This window comes from Pygoscelis adeliae, unplaced genomic scaffold (assembly GCF_000699105.1).
Source record: "Pygoscelis adeliae isolate BGI_AS28 unplaced genomic scaffold, ASM69910v1 Scaffold106, whole genome shotgun sequence".
Classification (NCBI taxonomy): domain Eukaryota; kingdom Metazoa; phylum Chordata; class Aves; order Sphenisciformes; family Spheniscidae; genus Pygoscelis; species Pygoscelis adeliae.
In genome coordinates this window covers 774,726-790,886 of record NW_008824939.1, presented here as the reverse complement: position 1 = coordinate 790,886, position 16,161 = coordinate 774,726, and the positions used below count along the sequence as shown (strand labels likewise).

The 16,161-nt window shown below is 35.8% G+C and overlaps 1 protein-coding gene across 1 annotated transcript in view; it reads right to left on the bottom strand.

Annotated features, from left to right (window-relative positions):
* Window positions 1-2,372: 2,372 nt before the first annotated feature.
* PSMD14 (proteasome (prosome, macropain) 26S subunit, non-ATPase, 14) overlaps window positions 2,373-16,161 on the bottom strand; it is a 43,510-nt gene continuing 29,721 nt past the window's right edge. The window contains exons 7-11 of the mRNA XM_009325383.1: window positions 12,266-12,373; window positions 8,849-8,923; window positions 6,363-6,488; window positions 5,017-5,079; window positions 2,373-2,795 (exon numbers count right to left, since the gene is read on the bottom strand). Of these exons, the coding sequence (XP_009323658.1) occupies window positions 2,697-2,795; window positions 5,017-5,079; window positions 6,363-6,488; window positions 8,849-8,923; window positions 12,266-12,373 (471 nt within the window). The 3' untranslated portion in view covers window positions 2,373-2,696. The remainder of the gene's footprint in view (window positions 2,796-5,016; window positions 5,080-6,362; window positions 6,489-8,848; window positions 8,924-12,265; window positions 12,374-16,161) is intronic.

The window sequence follows — 16,161 nt, the reverse complement described above, 5'->3', positions numbered from 1 at the left end:
ATAAAATAATTTATGAAGCAAAAAGCAAGCAGTTCACTGTTTTACTCGCAGTCGGGTAGTACAGCGCATGCAACTTTCCATACTACACCTTCTCCTTTGAGTGCTAAGAAAATAGTTTTATTAATACGAGTTCTAACTAATGTTTCCGACAGTTGTTTCACCAGATGTGTCCCTTTCTCTGCTCGAAACCGACAGAAAGGCAGGAGATGGGTCAAAACACAGATAAACCCTGGGAAATGCTGCCCTGAATTATGGAGCTACACCCATATAGATGCAGAGCTGCAATGAATTCAGTGGTATACTGCCAATCACATGGAAGTGCTAATATATGCCAAAAATCTTCAGTGCACAACTCCTAAACTGGTACAATAGGGGGATTTGCAATGGCAGGTGGTGTTACAGAATCGTCATAGAAAGAAGGAGAGAGGCTTGCTAATACAATATGCCCGTCCTTCATGCTGACAGGTGACGAGGGGTCAAGCTGCTAATGAAGGTCTGCTCCACTGTGGCTGGAGGCTCAGAAGGTAGCTGCTGAAAACCTCTTTCTTCCTCCAAGATGGTATATGAGCTGCTGCTTTTCAGGTTACTGCATGCAGACATTCTTCCAAATCCTCTGTGTAGCTCCTTAAAGCACTGGACAAAAATGAGGAAAGATGTCCCGAAAAACAGCCTTTTGATTATTCATGAAACATCTTAGTAAATGGAAAATTGTGCCTCCAAGTCAAACTGAGGAGTGGCTAGAAAGCAGGGTACCACAGCACAAGCTCATACTACAGGAGATCTGCATCTCCAACAGACTCCCTTCAGCTACCCTCTGCAAGAGGTACATGTCAAAATTTATTTAGAATACGCAAGACTCACTGGTTTGTCTCCCTGCTTACACCGGCCTTCCATGCAGGTATACACTGCAGCACGGCGATAGCTTCTCTCCTGTTCTGCAGTGCCATGTTACCCACGACCTGCCAAACTATGGCACCCTCGTGGTGTTACACGTGCGCGTGGGAGTAGATAGCGGCAGGGATGCAGAGCGCCGCTGGCAGATGAGCCCAAGGGCAGCTCCCCCGATCAGCTCCTGCCCCATCTCACCCTGGGGTGCAGGGGTGTATGCACACATCGGACAACAGCAAGGCCCAAATACAGCCTTCTTTGATGATACGCAGGTTTTCAGTGCAAATCGCCAGAAAGCACTTCCATTTAACTATATGCAGGCAAATGTCGTTTGGTACGTCTCCATTTTCCCAGTCTGATATTCCACTGCCTACTGTGGGGGCAGAGGGAAGGCCATAAGGAGGGCAGCTGCAAAAATCTGCATGTTTCCCTCTGAAGTAAATGCATGCTAAATATACTTTGAGAGAGAGTTATGCTAAAATAGTAAATTAAAAGACCTAAATAAGAAATTCCAAACAAAAGAAAAACCTTTGAATGGTAATGAATAAGTAAATAGAAAATTACTGGGCACAAAGTGGAAAATGAGACAATTTTATGGGCTATTTCTTTACTATGAAAGTAAGAAGTCAAGTCACTTTAAAAAAAAAATCATCATCAACACAAAAAGATGTATCTAGTTTTAAAATATTTGCCTGCCACAATTGTTGCCGTTCATTCTTTTTTTTTTTCAAAATCCCGTGAACAAAATATTGTGAGTGACACAGAAAGAGAACACTTCTGCCCAGACAAAAGAATCAAATCAGCCTAAGTACCATCCAATACTTAAAAACCAGACAAACCCCAACCAGCCCGCTGCCCACAACCCAGAGTCACTCCCCAAACCCAGTTATTTGGCTTTGCCTGCTTAAAACCAAGCAGCCAACCCACCTGCCTTCCCGTCAGTGTTTCCCTCTCTAGTCAGTGGAAACCGTTTTAAATGTCATATTCCAGTTGGGACTCTTTCCATATATTTATATATACGGACAACTCATGTACATTCTCTTTCGCGGGAGGGAGGGTTCATATAACCTAGAACAGCCTCTATCACTTTAATGTTTATTCTCAGAATACTGCTATTTGTGACACTGCTTGTGAGAGTTGTGTGATTCAGTTATCAGCATAACTGAATTCATTTTCTTAAGGTCAGTTGTCTTCTGTGGATATTAGGGTTTGAATAATATTGAAAGGGAGCTGTCAGGAGAATTTTCAGCATTTCGGGTTTTGTACATCCTCAGAATTCAGTGCTACCACAAATTTCTGTTTTAATCTCAATTAGAGTATCTGGTAATCACTGGGAGCCAAATTTCATTAGAGGATTTTTGCTGTCTTAGCAATTAATATCTCAGTAGTTTTACAGTGGGTAGAAATGAACCCTTACCAACACTTTCCGTACACTGTTAATTCCCAGTGTCCTTTATCAAAAAAGGCCTTCCAGAACTTAAGAAAGGTTTGTAAATGTATTTTTATTATGTTGCAACAATCAAAATATATATGTACTACTGATTTTTCCCCCAAATATTAAATGAAAATGTAATACATTTTTGCCCACATTGTGTTCTTGAATGCTTTGGAATCTGTAAAGACCCTGACATAAAGAAACTGAAGCAACTGCACAATTAGAGACTGAAAGGTGTTATAGTGCTGCACTTACATTGCAAATGAAGTCAGATGTCTCTGTTTAATCAAATATAGCCTCAACAGTCTCTGTTTTGTGAGTATTAGAAACAATAAACAAATATACACAGAAAGCATCACAAACAGTAAATCGGTTATTTAAATACAACTGTATCCAACATAGCAGCTAAACACTGGACAATGTTTGAGGTCATCAGCACATCCACATGCTCTTCTAAATGGCGTTTGGGGTCCTGAAATACAAAGGATGCCATGAGAGAAATGACTGAAACACATCTCTGGAGGATTTCATTCACTTCAGGTCTATTTAAGGTGATTGTGAGTTAAGGAACACAGGCCAGTAATGCTCCTAAATTTTCCATTCGAACAAGACCTAGCAAGTGACTGAATTTCCATGAGTAAGATTTTATTAGTCTATACTATCACTCGGGTAAGTTGAGGATAGGTTTAGGAAGTAAATTTCTATCCAGCATCTGAAGAGTAAGCGTGACACAGCTGTGAGTTTTAAGGACAACACACAATATGTGGAATTTACTATGCATCTCACTAAGGCCAATATTTTAATCTTAGTTCTGGTACACTGCAATTTGTTTTCAGATCTTTGTACAAATGCGTGTTCTAATCCTGTAAAGACTCAAGCATGATCTAACACAGTCTTTGAATAGTTGTGTTGACTGCAAGAAAATTAGCATATTTATACCCATAAAAATGAAAAACGCACCATGTTATGTTCAAATGTTCTGAAAAATTGAACGTTAAGCCTGAGCAGCGTTCTGAAAATACACATCCACACACACTATTACTCAATTGATGTGGGCATTTGTGGGCATCTGCATAGAACAATAAGATTATTTCTGGTTGAAAACCATACTCATGCACTTCTTCAGTTTCAGAATTGAGATTAATTACTTAATCTCCAAATACTGCAAAATTATCAGGCATATTTAAAAAACATCTCTAAACTTTACTATAGTAGTATTATTGTAGCATTCTTGTGTGTAAAGAAATTAAAATATGGAAGACAATCGTGTGGGAATTTTAACTTTTTTTTAAAAAGAATTATTGTCAAAATCTAACGAACCCATCTAACTTTACATAAAAGTGTACTAGAAAAAAAATCTGTGTAAGCTGTCCTTCTTAAATAACTCATTTTCAAAGATCATACAGTTCTCCAATATTCTCTCTCTTCCTAGCAAATTATGTAACCTAATAACATAATATCCCTATTGTGAGCAGCTGTTTGTTTATAAAGCTTTTTATGTAAGTTGCATAAAAACCCACATGGAAATTACTTAACTGAACCATTTTGTTCAAATTTAGAGAAATTTGAAGAAAACTTAATTTTATCAGGAAAAAATTTATTTTCTTTTTAAAGAACTGTATCAAAATAGGTTTTTTTCCATGTATGTGTAATGATTTAAACAACTAGTGAAGCTGAAGTTCTGTTTGAGATTACATCATAACCCTTAAAATACAACCCTTCTTACATGTTTTGTTTTATATATATATTTATGTATGTGTAGGTGTGCATAAACTCCATTGTTCTGAATGCTACAGAAATACATGAGTGACTGAACAATAGTGCAGATGTGTTATGACATAGCTGCCAGAAGCTGACACATAAGAGCAATCCAGAATCCTTTAAATTCTTCTACTGCTAGTAGCAATACAATAAATACTGGTTTCTTTAAGGACACGCTGGATATTTTTAAAGCTATTTCTTGTTTCCATTGCCCTTCTTGAATTTGAACACAACCTCTTACAAACTTGTTTTGTTCTCCTCGCCCTCACCAAAGCACACTTCCTCAACCTTTATGTTGAAATCAAATGTAGAAATAGTTTTCTGTCGAGTCTTCTATAAGGACATTCTATCCTGACATTGCAAAGGAATAGAATGAATTGAGTGGGTGTTTTCAGTTTCAGCTATGGTCCTAAACTGTTTTCCTTCAACAGCAATAGAGCAACGCAGCTATAATACTCGCATACGTGTGGTATTGGAGCTAAGCACCGGCAGTGTGTTCATGAACTGAGGACAGGGGTGAGCTGGCTCTTTAGCCATGATAATGTATAAACAACACTCCCATCTCTTTTCAATTATTACTATTTCTTAAAAGTCTCCACAGTTTTGGCCTCTCTGGCACAGACTTTATGCCTCTTCTTGGAAAGAAGTTAAAGAAAAAAGGAAAAAAGGAAAACTACCAAGTCTCAACACTGCTCCTCAGCATGTAATACAAACGCACGTAGAACACGACTTGCAGATATTCTGCCGATTACCTATAGTGTCAAAAGCCTTGTTCCTTACACAACAATCTTCAACAAAAATAAATTCATTATTTGAAGCGTAGAGAATATCTCGCATATAAAACTGAGATCACCTACGCACATGTAAAAGAATTAATATTTAGAATGAACGAAGCATATCATTCCACCTCACTCTAATTCGTCACACCTCACCTGCTTGCCAACATTTTTTATTGCCAGCTGTTCAGGTGTCATCTTATCTTCTTCTTCAACAGCCTGTGAAAGAAACACAGAGAAGGTCAGTGTTTCAGATTTCATTTACTTTTTCCCCAAGCCACAAGATTCTCAAAATATAATTCTCTTTCTCAAAAAAAAAAGGAAAAAAAAAATCAAACAGCAACACATTTCAGAAAGTCAAAAGGAAAGGTACTTTTCATAAGCTTTTCAGCAGACGTGGTTTTAATTACTAAGTGTTAGTGCAAAAGATCAAGGCAAATACTCATGCATGGTTTTATTGTCAGATATTTACAAAACTGGTTTTAAGCAAAAATCTTAAAATGCGTGGTATCAAGAGTTGAAGATAGTTAAACTAGTAAAGCAGAACCAAAACTAACGTTACCTACACTGTTTCAACTACCGGAGGTTTGATGTCAATAATTTTTTATACTGTTTAAAGTCACTTATTTTAATACATTTTTATAATGTTCTGTTGCCTTCAAACACAGTGTCTTTACAAAGTAAATCCACTAACTTAATTAGTGAATGTAATATTGAATTTTGTTTTTAAGGACTTCTAAGAAGTTAAAAAAATAGCACTCGTCAAGAATGACTGACATGCTTACCACTCAGAGTGCTTGTTGAGATCTAGTATTTATAAAAAATATTTCTAAGTGTAAGTGCCAGTATTAAAACAGTACAAATAACTGTGATTCCTCTTTCTTACAACACCAATAATAATTTCTTTATCCAAAAAGAACATTGAATTGGGCTCTAGAATGTCTTCTAATGTATCTGCTGGAATGATACAGATAAATAACCTTTATTCTGCTATACTGATCAAGTAGTCCTTGACTGAAGGAATGACGAATACAATCAACTGCTTATTTTGATCTACAGGAATCTTACACTCTCTTCACTAAGTAAAAATACAAAATTGATGTGATTACTCACATTTCAAAGCAAAACATGTAATTAAGTGCTTTTCTAGTTTAGGGCAAGAAGTCGGGTGGCAAAGCCTAAAGAGCTAATAGGCAACTTCACATAGAAATGATACATAGTTGATTAATAAGAAACAGTCTCCACAAGGCCATTAAAACCACACTTGTGCCTAATTTAACCAAATCCCAAGAAACTCTTTGCTGAAAACAGATTATACAAATCAAATAACCACCAAGGTCCAAAAGAGTTCCTGCAACAACTGTTTTGTTCTTACAGTCTAGTCCTTTACAAGTCATTCTGAATAAAGCTTGTGATAATCAACTTCTTCTGAAATTAAGTAATAAATTTCTTCACTTCATAAACACAGCTACAGTTATACTATCACTATGGGATATGAATACCTTGTTATAATTCTTAGCTAATTCTAACATCTCCTTCACTACTGTTTCATTGAGTTTGCAATGTTCACTGTAGTCCTGAAGTGTCAAACCTTCCATCCAACTCTTCTTATGCAAATTTAGCAACATCTGCAAAACAAAACCTCTTTAGAGCATTCATCGTAAAATACATTCATAATACTATGAAGATCTCTTTGACAGAAAAACAATTTACAATAGTAAGAATGTAATAAAAAATTATTGATCTTACAATGTTTAAATACAGGAAATACAATAATCAACTATTCTGCTAAAGCAGACGATAGATTTTGCGTCAGTTTTTAAAGGTCAAACTTCTTGAACCCTAAATATGAAAACGAGGCATGGAAATCAGGGTCACATTTACTTTGACAGGAATATTTAGGTTTTTCTTTTGTAATTTTTTATTTTTGCTGTAGGTTGAGAACGCGCAGTTGCATTGTAGGAGAGCTAACAGAAAGGTGAGTATTTTAGCTGCCAAATAAGGAATGGTTAAAGCTTCTGGCCTCTGATGAAGCTGAAAAATATTTTAATGCTTGGATTAAATGTATGAAGTAGTTTTTCAGGCTTCACTGATTATCCTGAACTGTATGCAAGCAGCTGCCACAGTTGCGATGAACTGAACTTCAAAAGCAACCAAAGCATGACTTGTGTGTGTTTGTCCTACAAAGTAAACAGCCCTAAAAACATGAGAAAGTGATGCAGAGTTCTGATGGAGATAAAAGTGGGGACTATTAGAAATATCTGAAATGTTTTACTTGACACTCTGATGTCATTCTTGAAAGATTGAAGGAATAGCTACAAAGGCAATTTCCTGATTTTCATGAATAAAGAAAGCATATTTTGTGGAACTCCTGCACACTTGAGGACTGTAGGGAGGACCCTTTCAGCAAGCAGTTTCAGCTTGCCTTCAATTTGTGAACATTTACTACGGACATCTTTGAGAACCCCTAAGCCCTGTAATTGCTATCTACCTGAATAAAAGTGCCTGTTTCATCCTACGTACAGCTTTCAAAGAAACCTGGCTTTGGAACATATGAACCGAGTTGAAAGTTTGTGTCATAATTTGTATTAGCGAGATCTTAGCTACTGACAGAAGGGGTTGTAGGCAAACTGCATATGGACAGTTTAGCTAGGCTATCTGGATTTTAAAATTATGGTGTGATGCGCTCCTCATCTAATACATGAAGCATGTACTCTTCTTACTACAGAAGGAGATAACAGATCACCACCACTGCCACGAGGAGGGGTTGAGATATGTATGAACCTGCCTTATGAAAGATGTCTGGAGATAGTTGCTGCCTCACAGATTAAAGTTTCCCTAACTCGGTCAAGATTATTCTCCTATTTGCAGGAGAAAGGAGTAAAGGTAGTAACTTACATATGTAAAGCCATTAAAGAAAATAAGCACTTGGAACTTCAGAAAAGACCAGATTGGCCACACTGTTGTATTTGAACGGAAACAATAACCTCCGGAAGCTCCATGGACATTTCCTGAGGGAGGTGGTTTTGTTGAATCAGTTACTCTTTTTCGTAACAGTGAGGTCTTGAAAGTCTGATACTGTCCTAAAGAGGGTTATGCATTTCACAAATTCTTTTCAACTCCCTGATTTGCATGCATATTCTTCCATTATTCAAAACAGTGGGGGTTTTTAATTACTTCTAGCCCTCTAAAAGTCAAAATTAAGTGAGAAAACTATTCTGACCATTTCACCATAAACTCCAACTCTGAGATCAATTTATAACCCTAACAAAGCCAAGAACATACATAGGCATAACTGAGGACAGGATCTGGCTTCTCAAGAATTAACTTCCGTAGATGACAAATAAGCTTTTTTCTTTTTTTCTGTTTGTTTTCCTGGTTGACACTGTCAAGCTAGATTTTACTTGTAACTGAGGAAGTTTGATACAAAAGTAACTGACAATATTTGTTGTCGGTAACTGAACAATATTTTTTCTGTAAATGCAGGACATCACTACTTCCTGATATTCAGTGAAGTTTTGGGGAGCTCCATTCATACCAGCTGGAAGCACCTTCTGTCAAAGTGATTATAGCCAATAAAAACCTGAGATTCCTTGGTTATACAATTCCATTTTGGAAAATAGGTCTTCTAGGTTCAGGAATTCCAGTCTGTGAAAACCTAAGGCAGCTAGTATGTCTTCCAGCTTCATCACTGAAAACTTGAAACTTTGCACAAACCTGTTAAGTGCAGAGAACAGCATGAGGGCTTTCCATAAAACATGTGGACAAAAACGTTGCCAAACTATTTATATGAATATTAGAATGTGGTATTGGAAGGTTTCATCATCATGACTACACATCCAAGTGCTTTCTGGAAGAGAAGCCATCTACTCCAGGAGAGTTAAAACAAGTAATGAAAGTATCAGCATTTGAAATCAGAGTATTGCCACAAATCTTAAATAGTTCATATAGTGTTCTTTGTCCTCTGAATAAAAGCTAAAACAATTACCTTCTGTTCTAGTTCATTCTTCCTGTAGTTGATGGTGATGGAATAGTAATGTCTGTTTAGTCCATGAATTAGCGCCTGTAAAATTCAGGGAAAAGTTTGCATAAAAATTACCCACCATTGAAATGAAGAAATATTAGAAGGGAAGAGTTCATTTAAATACAGCCATCTTCAAGCATCACTTAAATAAGAGAAAAAACACAAAGAAACAAATACACAGAGACTGTAAGTAGGTATCAAGTAAATATACCTGTTTCTATTTCTCTTTCAGCATTCGTTAACTGACAGTTATACTTTCTATTTCTAAACCATGGATTTTTTCACACAGTAACAACTATCATAGGAAAAAGTGGTAACTGCCTGCAAACATTTGACCGATACATATGCACAAACATATTTCTCTCAAATCCTTCCTCTCTCAACAAATTTGGTTACCACTTCTATTAAAATATAAGGCTCTTTCTGTTACAAATCGAAGAATGTTGGCTATCCATTTATTTACAACCACTGCCAACATTCCCAAGCTCATTCTCTAAGGTACAATACAAAGAGAGAGTAGCTGAAGCAGTGATAAAACATGTCGGGTATCGGTTAGACTACATGCATCAAATTAACCTTGGATATTAAAGCTAATTTTCTTTTTTAACTTTAAATGGAAAAAAGCCCCTCTCATTATAATTATGCCCTTTGCAAATTTGTCCTTAAACCTGTACATCACAACCTGATCAACTGAGATTAGGTTAAGTGACACCTATATGCATGTATCTTCCATTCTGCTCATATGCATTACATTTTTTTTTTTTTTATAATTATGACTTAAGGGTGAGTTGGATTAATATTTGGGGGTGTGCGGGGTTAAGAAAATTCTATGATAAATCCTCACCACAACTAAAATTGTCTATTTTTCAAATAAAATTTTACACATGAAGTATACATTTAGAAATGAGATATGATAAATCATACATAAAATATGCAGAATTAGTGGTAAATATTGCTTATGTTTTAATCATTCCACCTATTTATGTTTAAATATATTTTTTAGAGCTATACAGAATGAATGTGTATTTGCATCTTATGCAACTTAATATTTCAGCATTCCAAAATTGTCTGTATGAAAGCTGAAAATGTTCTCATACATACATTTTAAACAGATTTCTTTTGCAAACACAAATACAATAATACAAAACTACTTGAATGGTTACATTCATGAGAATCAGTAGTTACAGATAACCATTACTTGTGCCACTACTTATAATTAAAATTGTAAAATACAGGTTTTATCATCAATAAAGTAATTTATGGTCAAAGCTATTAGCAATAAGTAGTTTCCACTGCCATTTTCTTATCCCACTCAAAATGATTGCACATGAGGTTTTGGGGTTTGTGTTTAAACTCAGTTGTAGATATTTAGGGAGTTTTCTAAAGCTCCTAAAATTTGACAGACATCTTTGCCTTCCCCTACCATCCTCTCTCTTACCCCTTCCGGAACCACTCTTTAAAAGAGTGGACAAATGTAAAAGGTAAACAACTGTTCCACTTCAAACCTCAACAGTAGTTGTAGTTTAGCCACTGCAACAGGTTAAATTAAAACCCATAAAACGCTTTAAAGCAAAACTTGCTCTTTGTGTGTTTTGTTTCAAATGGAAACCATCATTCCAACAAGCCTTACAAGTTAGATGCACAAAGACCCCCCCCCCCCCCCCCCCCCCGAAAGAATGAAGTCAAGCCATGCACCATTTTTATTCCTGACATTTTAAGGAATGCCTTAAAATCCCTGCTTCTAGCCCAGCTGAAATCAATATTAAGTTTGCTGCTGACCTGAACTGGGTTAGAATTTTATTTACAACCTTAGAATAAAAGCAAAACAACACTGCAAGAGCCCTCGCAGTTTTAGGAACAGAGTATAATTTTAAACTATGATTTTTAGCTTAACAGTGGCATTTGCAACAGCTCACTGCCAACTTGCAAAAAACCAACACAAACAAAAAATACCCACTCTAGCAACAGAAACCCAAAACTCCCATGGCCAAAATATGCCATGCTGTAGTGACAGTGATCTTAAAATAATGAAGTTGAACAATACTACAGGGGTTTACAGTGGAGGTCATTACAAACAGTCCAGAAAAGCCTAGTTAGAAAAGCCCTGAAAGATGCAAGCATGAGCTTGCCTATATCTAATCAAGAGTATTAGCTGCTTATTTCATACTCATTATAGTTCGCAGTTTTTACCGATTCAAAAATAAAAAGTAAAACACAACCACCTGAAGCAGACACTCTTTAATTGTCTGATTTTTTTGGTTAGCATTTTATAAATAGTAAAGGGTTTCGACGCATTAGTAATAAAAAACAACTGATCTTTTGAAGATAGGGGTATGGTGATCCAGTAACTCCCAAAGGGCGGCTCTCTTACAGCAGAAGTTTAGCCCTTATTTCAGTTCTACTATGACTAGCATACGGTCTTTTTCTCGGATGTTTATCTAGCAAATATTACTTTTATTGTTCAAGTAACAGATCGAAAGAGCAGGAATTAGGCTTCATGGTTGCAAGTACACATGCCTTTTAGAATGCATAGTAAGGGAAAAAAGTTTTCTGGAGAGAAAAAAGGAAAAAACATTGAGGCAGAAGAATGACACAGATAAAAACATTAATCACTCCAGAGGATACTTGTTTTAGGACAGCAGCTATTTCTCAAAATAAAGGTTTGCTTCATTGAAGACCAACACTTTTGTCTTACTAGTGAAAGTCAACTTCAGAAATCAAACTTAAATATTCAAAGTTTCACAAATGCTTGCAAAGAAACATAAAACACATACTCAAAAGAAACATTACAGTTGAAGCCGACCAAACATCCTATCTACCCATTGAATCTCCTACTCCACCATTTTTTCAGCAAATTACTGCATTATATAACAATCAGAGATTAATTATTTAAGACACAATACAAGGTTACATCTAGATTACATATTAAGCAAGAACCTATATAAGCATAGAGTAGAAAGACTATTAATGAAGAGGGAACTTTTTCCATAATTTGCTTCAGAATAATTGATCCTTAGGAAAGCTGAGATGTTAATAAGCAGCAGTTTCTAAAATTGCAGTACTGAAAAGAGTACCTATTCTTGCATCACATGGTATGACATCAATTGTCACTTTTGGAAGTTTGCATTTCCATAAATCTGTACTTTAACCTTTGCAGTATATACTTATACATGCATTCACACTTAGGTAGCTAATTTAGGGCTCAATTTTAAACCCTTCACATATATAACTCCATTGATGAATCACATCAATTATAAATGCATGCAGAAAAATGCTATAGAGAGAACAATAAACGATTTGTAGCTTACTGTTTTTAGGTACCTTTCCCCAAAATTGCTGAATAAATCTTGCAATTTACAGGACTATCAACACTGGGTTTACCTGGATAGATGGCTTGTTTAAGTGACCCAGATTTGAAGTTGTTTGTCTTGGTTCATGTCCCAAGACCATCATATTAGCATTGATCAATCTGAAGGCATCAATAACAACCTGTAAAAACAAGATGTCAAGTCAATTCTTTTTAGAAAATGGAACTAATAGTGCCAAGCAACAGTGGACAAGGCACAACCAACTCTCATCTGTTTTTGGCCTTTATCCAGAAAATCATTTAATTATAATATTAATAAAAAAGAGCCTCCTGCTGGCTATGCTATCAGCACACTACACTACCCTGTATTGTAAGGTGACACCAATTATTACCTTTTCCATGGAGCTGTAAGTTTTATATACATGATATCATCATATAACATTGAATTTTTATGTACGCTTACTCTAAGCTTCAAAGGTATGCATATGTTTGTCACCTAAATCTTATCCAATCAAAATGAATGACAGAGAGAGACTAAAACTGAAAGTGAGCACAAGCTAAGGGACCGAGTCTAAAGCCCAGTCCTGTCACATCAATTATACTACCACAATACTTGAAATGACAACAAAATTATAGCCAGCAAGGAACTTGCCCCATGTATTCCCTTCTAGTCAGATGCTTTTTGCTTCTTGTGACTACGAAAAGGTCTATAAACTGTCTGATGGATTAAAAAGTCCTTGTCAGTGTCATGCTCAGGATTAAAAGATACAGTAGAAGAAAACCAAGGTCATTTATGATTTAAAGGTACACGGCAGGTAGTATTCCGTGCTATTTCATTGCAAATAAAGTAAAGCCATCACTGATTTTTATTCTGCCCTGTGCTGAATTTGTCTATGAAAATCTTTGGAAATAGGATTTCACTGCCCCATACAATAAAACCCACACCCCTATCCAACACCTATGCGAGGTGAAACAGAACTGAGAACATACCAACAATACTCAAACCCACTCCTACTGGGTACTCGCCATTACAGATTTGTAATGACAAGGTAAGATTTCTCGTTTAGGCCCCAGTCTTTTAACTGGACCAGTGCACATACAGCCTTGCACATCCACAGAAATAGTACCAGGCATACTCGCAGGCATCTTGTCTGCGTATGTTTGAAGAGTTATTCTAGTTCATGAAACTTAACATATTTAAATCTCCTTTTAACAGCTTTTCTACAATAATTTTTATTCTCTTCCTCTCCATGCTACGGGTTGGACAACAACAGATATATTTATATGGCTGGTTTGATATTTTGAGGAATTAGACTTGAACCACATCTTTTACATTGAACAAACAAGAAATCAACCCCTGTCACTGAAAGTCTGCAGAGAAAGCGACATCGCGTCTCCCACCTTGTTCTAGCATTTTCCTCTCCATTTACACAAATATGAATAACTAAATACATATGCAATTTATTAGGAGTACAACATAAATATTGAGGTCATTCACGTGGAAATAAAATTAACTGGCAAGTATTTATAACAAAAAAAAATTATCAAAGTGTAAACTGAAAAAGCCTAATAACTTTATCACCTGTTGTATTTACTTTTGAGACCGAGCTATTTCACTCATGTTGATTGACTCAGTGCGACTAAGGGCTATTGCCTGGACTCTCAGCTGACTGGCCAGATCCATCTGCATATGTCATGTCTTAGAACCGCATGCAGAAAATGTACCAAAAAAAAAATCTTCTTTATTAAAAACCTTACGTTGTGACCCAATTAAAGTGAGTTAACAGTGACATTTTTTTCTGAGCAATAATAAAACCAAAACATAATTCAGATTTAATATGCAGCAGAAACACGCCATCTGATACTAATGCTACAAAAAAGGAATTCCATTTTAAAAAACTTAATTCTCAAAAAGATCTGAAACAGTTTCTATATATCTACACATCTACCTTTGTGGTAGCATACAAAATAATTGGATTTTTTCCTTTTTTATCACCATCAGTTTTTTCTCTATCTCAAAACACTTGTGACAAGCTTTTGTATATATCTCACTGTGTTCTATTTTAACCAGATGCTCTAATTTATGAACACCTGGAAATGCCCAACCATAACAAATAGGCAGCATAAATTAAAAAGTCAAGCAAAGGAAAAAAATTCCACATCACAGGTTCTCCAGAGACTAGCTAGATAAGGGGAAAAAAACCCAAGCAAATAAAAATTTACCCTGAGGAGCAAGAAACATGCACTTGGCAGTATACTATAATCACAAGGAGCTGCTTTATAACTTACTAAAGGCCATCCTTCTAGATTTGAGTTTAACTGAGAACTTTACTAGACAAGGTGAGCTTATCCAAGAATGAATGGCATTGTCCAGCATGGATTTGTTTTGGGACTTGAGTAAGGTAAAATAAAAAGAAAACCCAGAATAAAAAAAATTATTAAACGTGGTTTTGATAATAAATTCAACATTTCGGTTGGTGTTCTCAAGGTTATGTTTGGATACATTTCACATTAAAATATGAGAACTAGCTGCTAAAATATTTCTGAGTGATACTGAATATTACTCTAGCATCTTAATTCTGACCAGAAGTAGTTTTCGTCATGTTTCAGGTACTACCTGCATGGGAAAGGACTGCCCGACTCTATCTGTCCTCCTGAAGGAATGAAGTGCAAGTATTTCCTAAGTAGAAGAAATATCAATCTAACAGAAAGAGGCATGAAATATTAAAATCACAAATCACGAATAGTAACCTTTAAAAGGGGATAAAATTGCAATTTCTACAATCTCAGAGGTGCACAAAAATGATGCGTGAGAATGGTATTTCTCGCCTCAGTTGCACTGTGATGACCAATGGTAACTAAATACTTTAACTACACTAAGATTAAAGGAATTTGCTGCTATCTCTATAGCAACCATCTTAAAGAAACTAACATGCTCAACAACCTGGAGGCTAAATTTAGACCTAATATGCAATAAAAACATAAATACAACAATAAATCCTACATATTCATTTCTATGAAATGTAATTGCTTTTTTCACAGTGAGCACAAATCAGTCCCTCCTTTAGAGGATTATATCAAAATAAATAGACTCATTAATGTCCAGTGTACTAATGAGCAATGGGTGAAGTAGGTGTTAATTATGCCACAGTAAGATTCAAGAAAAAAGCCCCGGTGAGCACTTGGAGGTGTGTACAAGCTGAAGTCTCCTCTCTATGTTTGTGTATTTTGAAGTACAGCATGATGCAATCAGATGACAGCAACATGGTCACCCCGTATTCTACAATGGAAACTTTAGACACAGTATTTTGAACAAAGAACCTCTAAGGATTAATTAAAAGCAGCACAAAAACCCACCAAGTTATTTAGATTTTTTGTTGTAAGAAGTCAGTATTTCTCATCCAAAAATTTTAAGCTTTCATTGTACTTAAATTACCTAATGCAGCATGCACTGTTTTAGTAAAAACTACAGTTTCCCAGCTTCATGCTAAATTCCCTTTCTGTAAAGGCACTAAAAAGTGAAACAAAAGTCTACACCATTGGGATATTTTCCAGAAATACAAAGGTAGAATATTTTTTTTAAAGGCACTTCCATAGTGCAACTCTTTCACCACTCTGACCATTTAATTTTTCCTCGTACAAGTGTCTTCAGACTTTTCAGAGGTCATTTCAACAGCAGACAGCTTATAACAAAACCATTAGCAGTTTGGCTAGCTTAAGGAAACCTCTTACTTTCCTTTTTTGTTTATTATCACTGCATGAATCTGCAGCATATGAGAGTTTATAATTTCTCAGGCTTGTTAAATTCATGTTAAAGGTCTGTTTTCTTGTTGAATAAATTTTGTTCATATAATGCTGCCTATTTCATATACTGAGTCTTTAATAGCACCTTTGGTCTATGCGCAACTCACAGATCAAAACAGAGGACTAAAATAGGGGTTGATGATGCTATTTACATGTGTGATTCCTG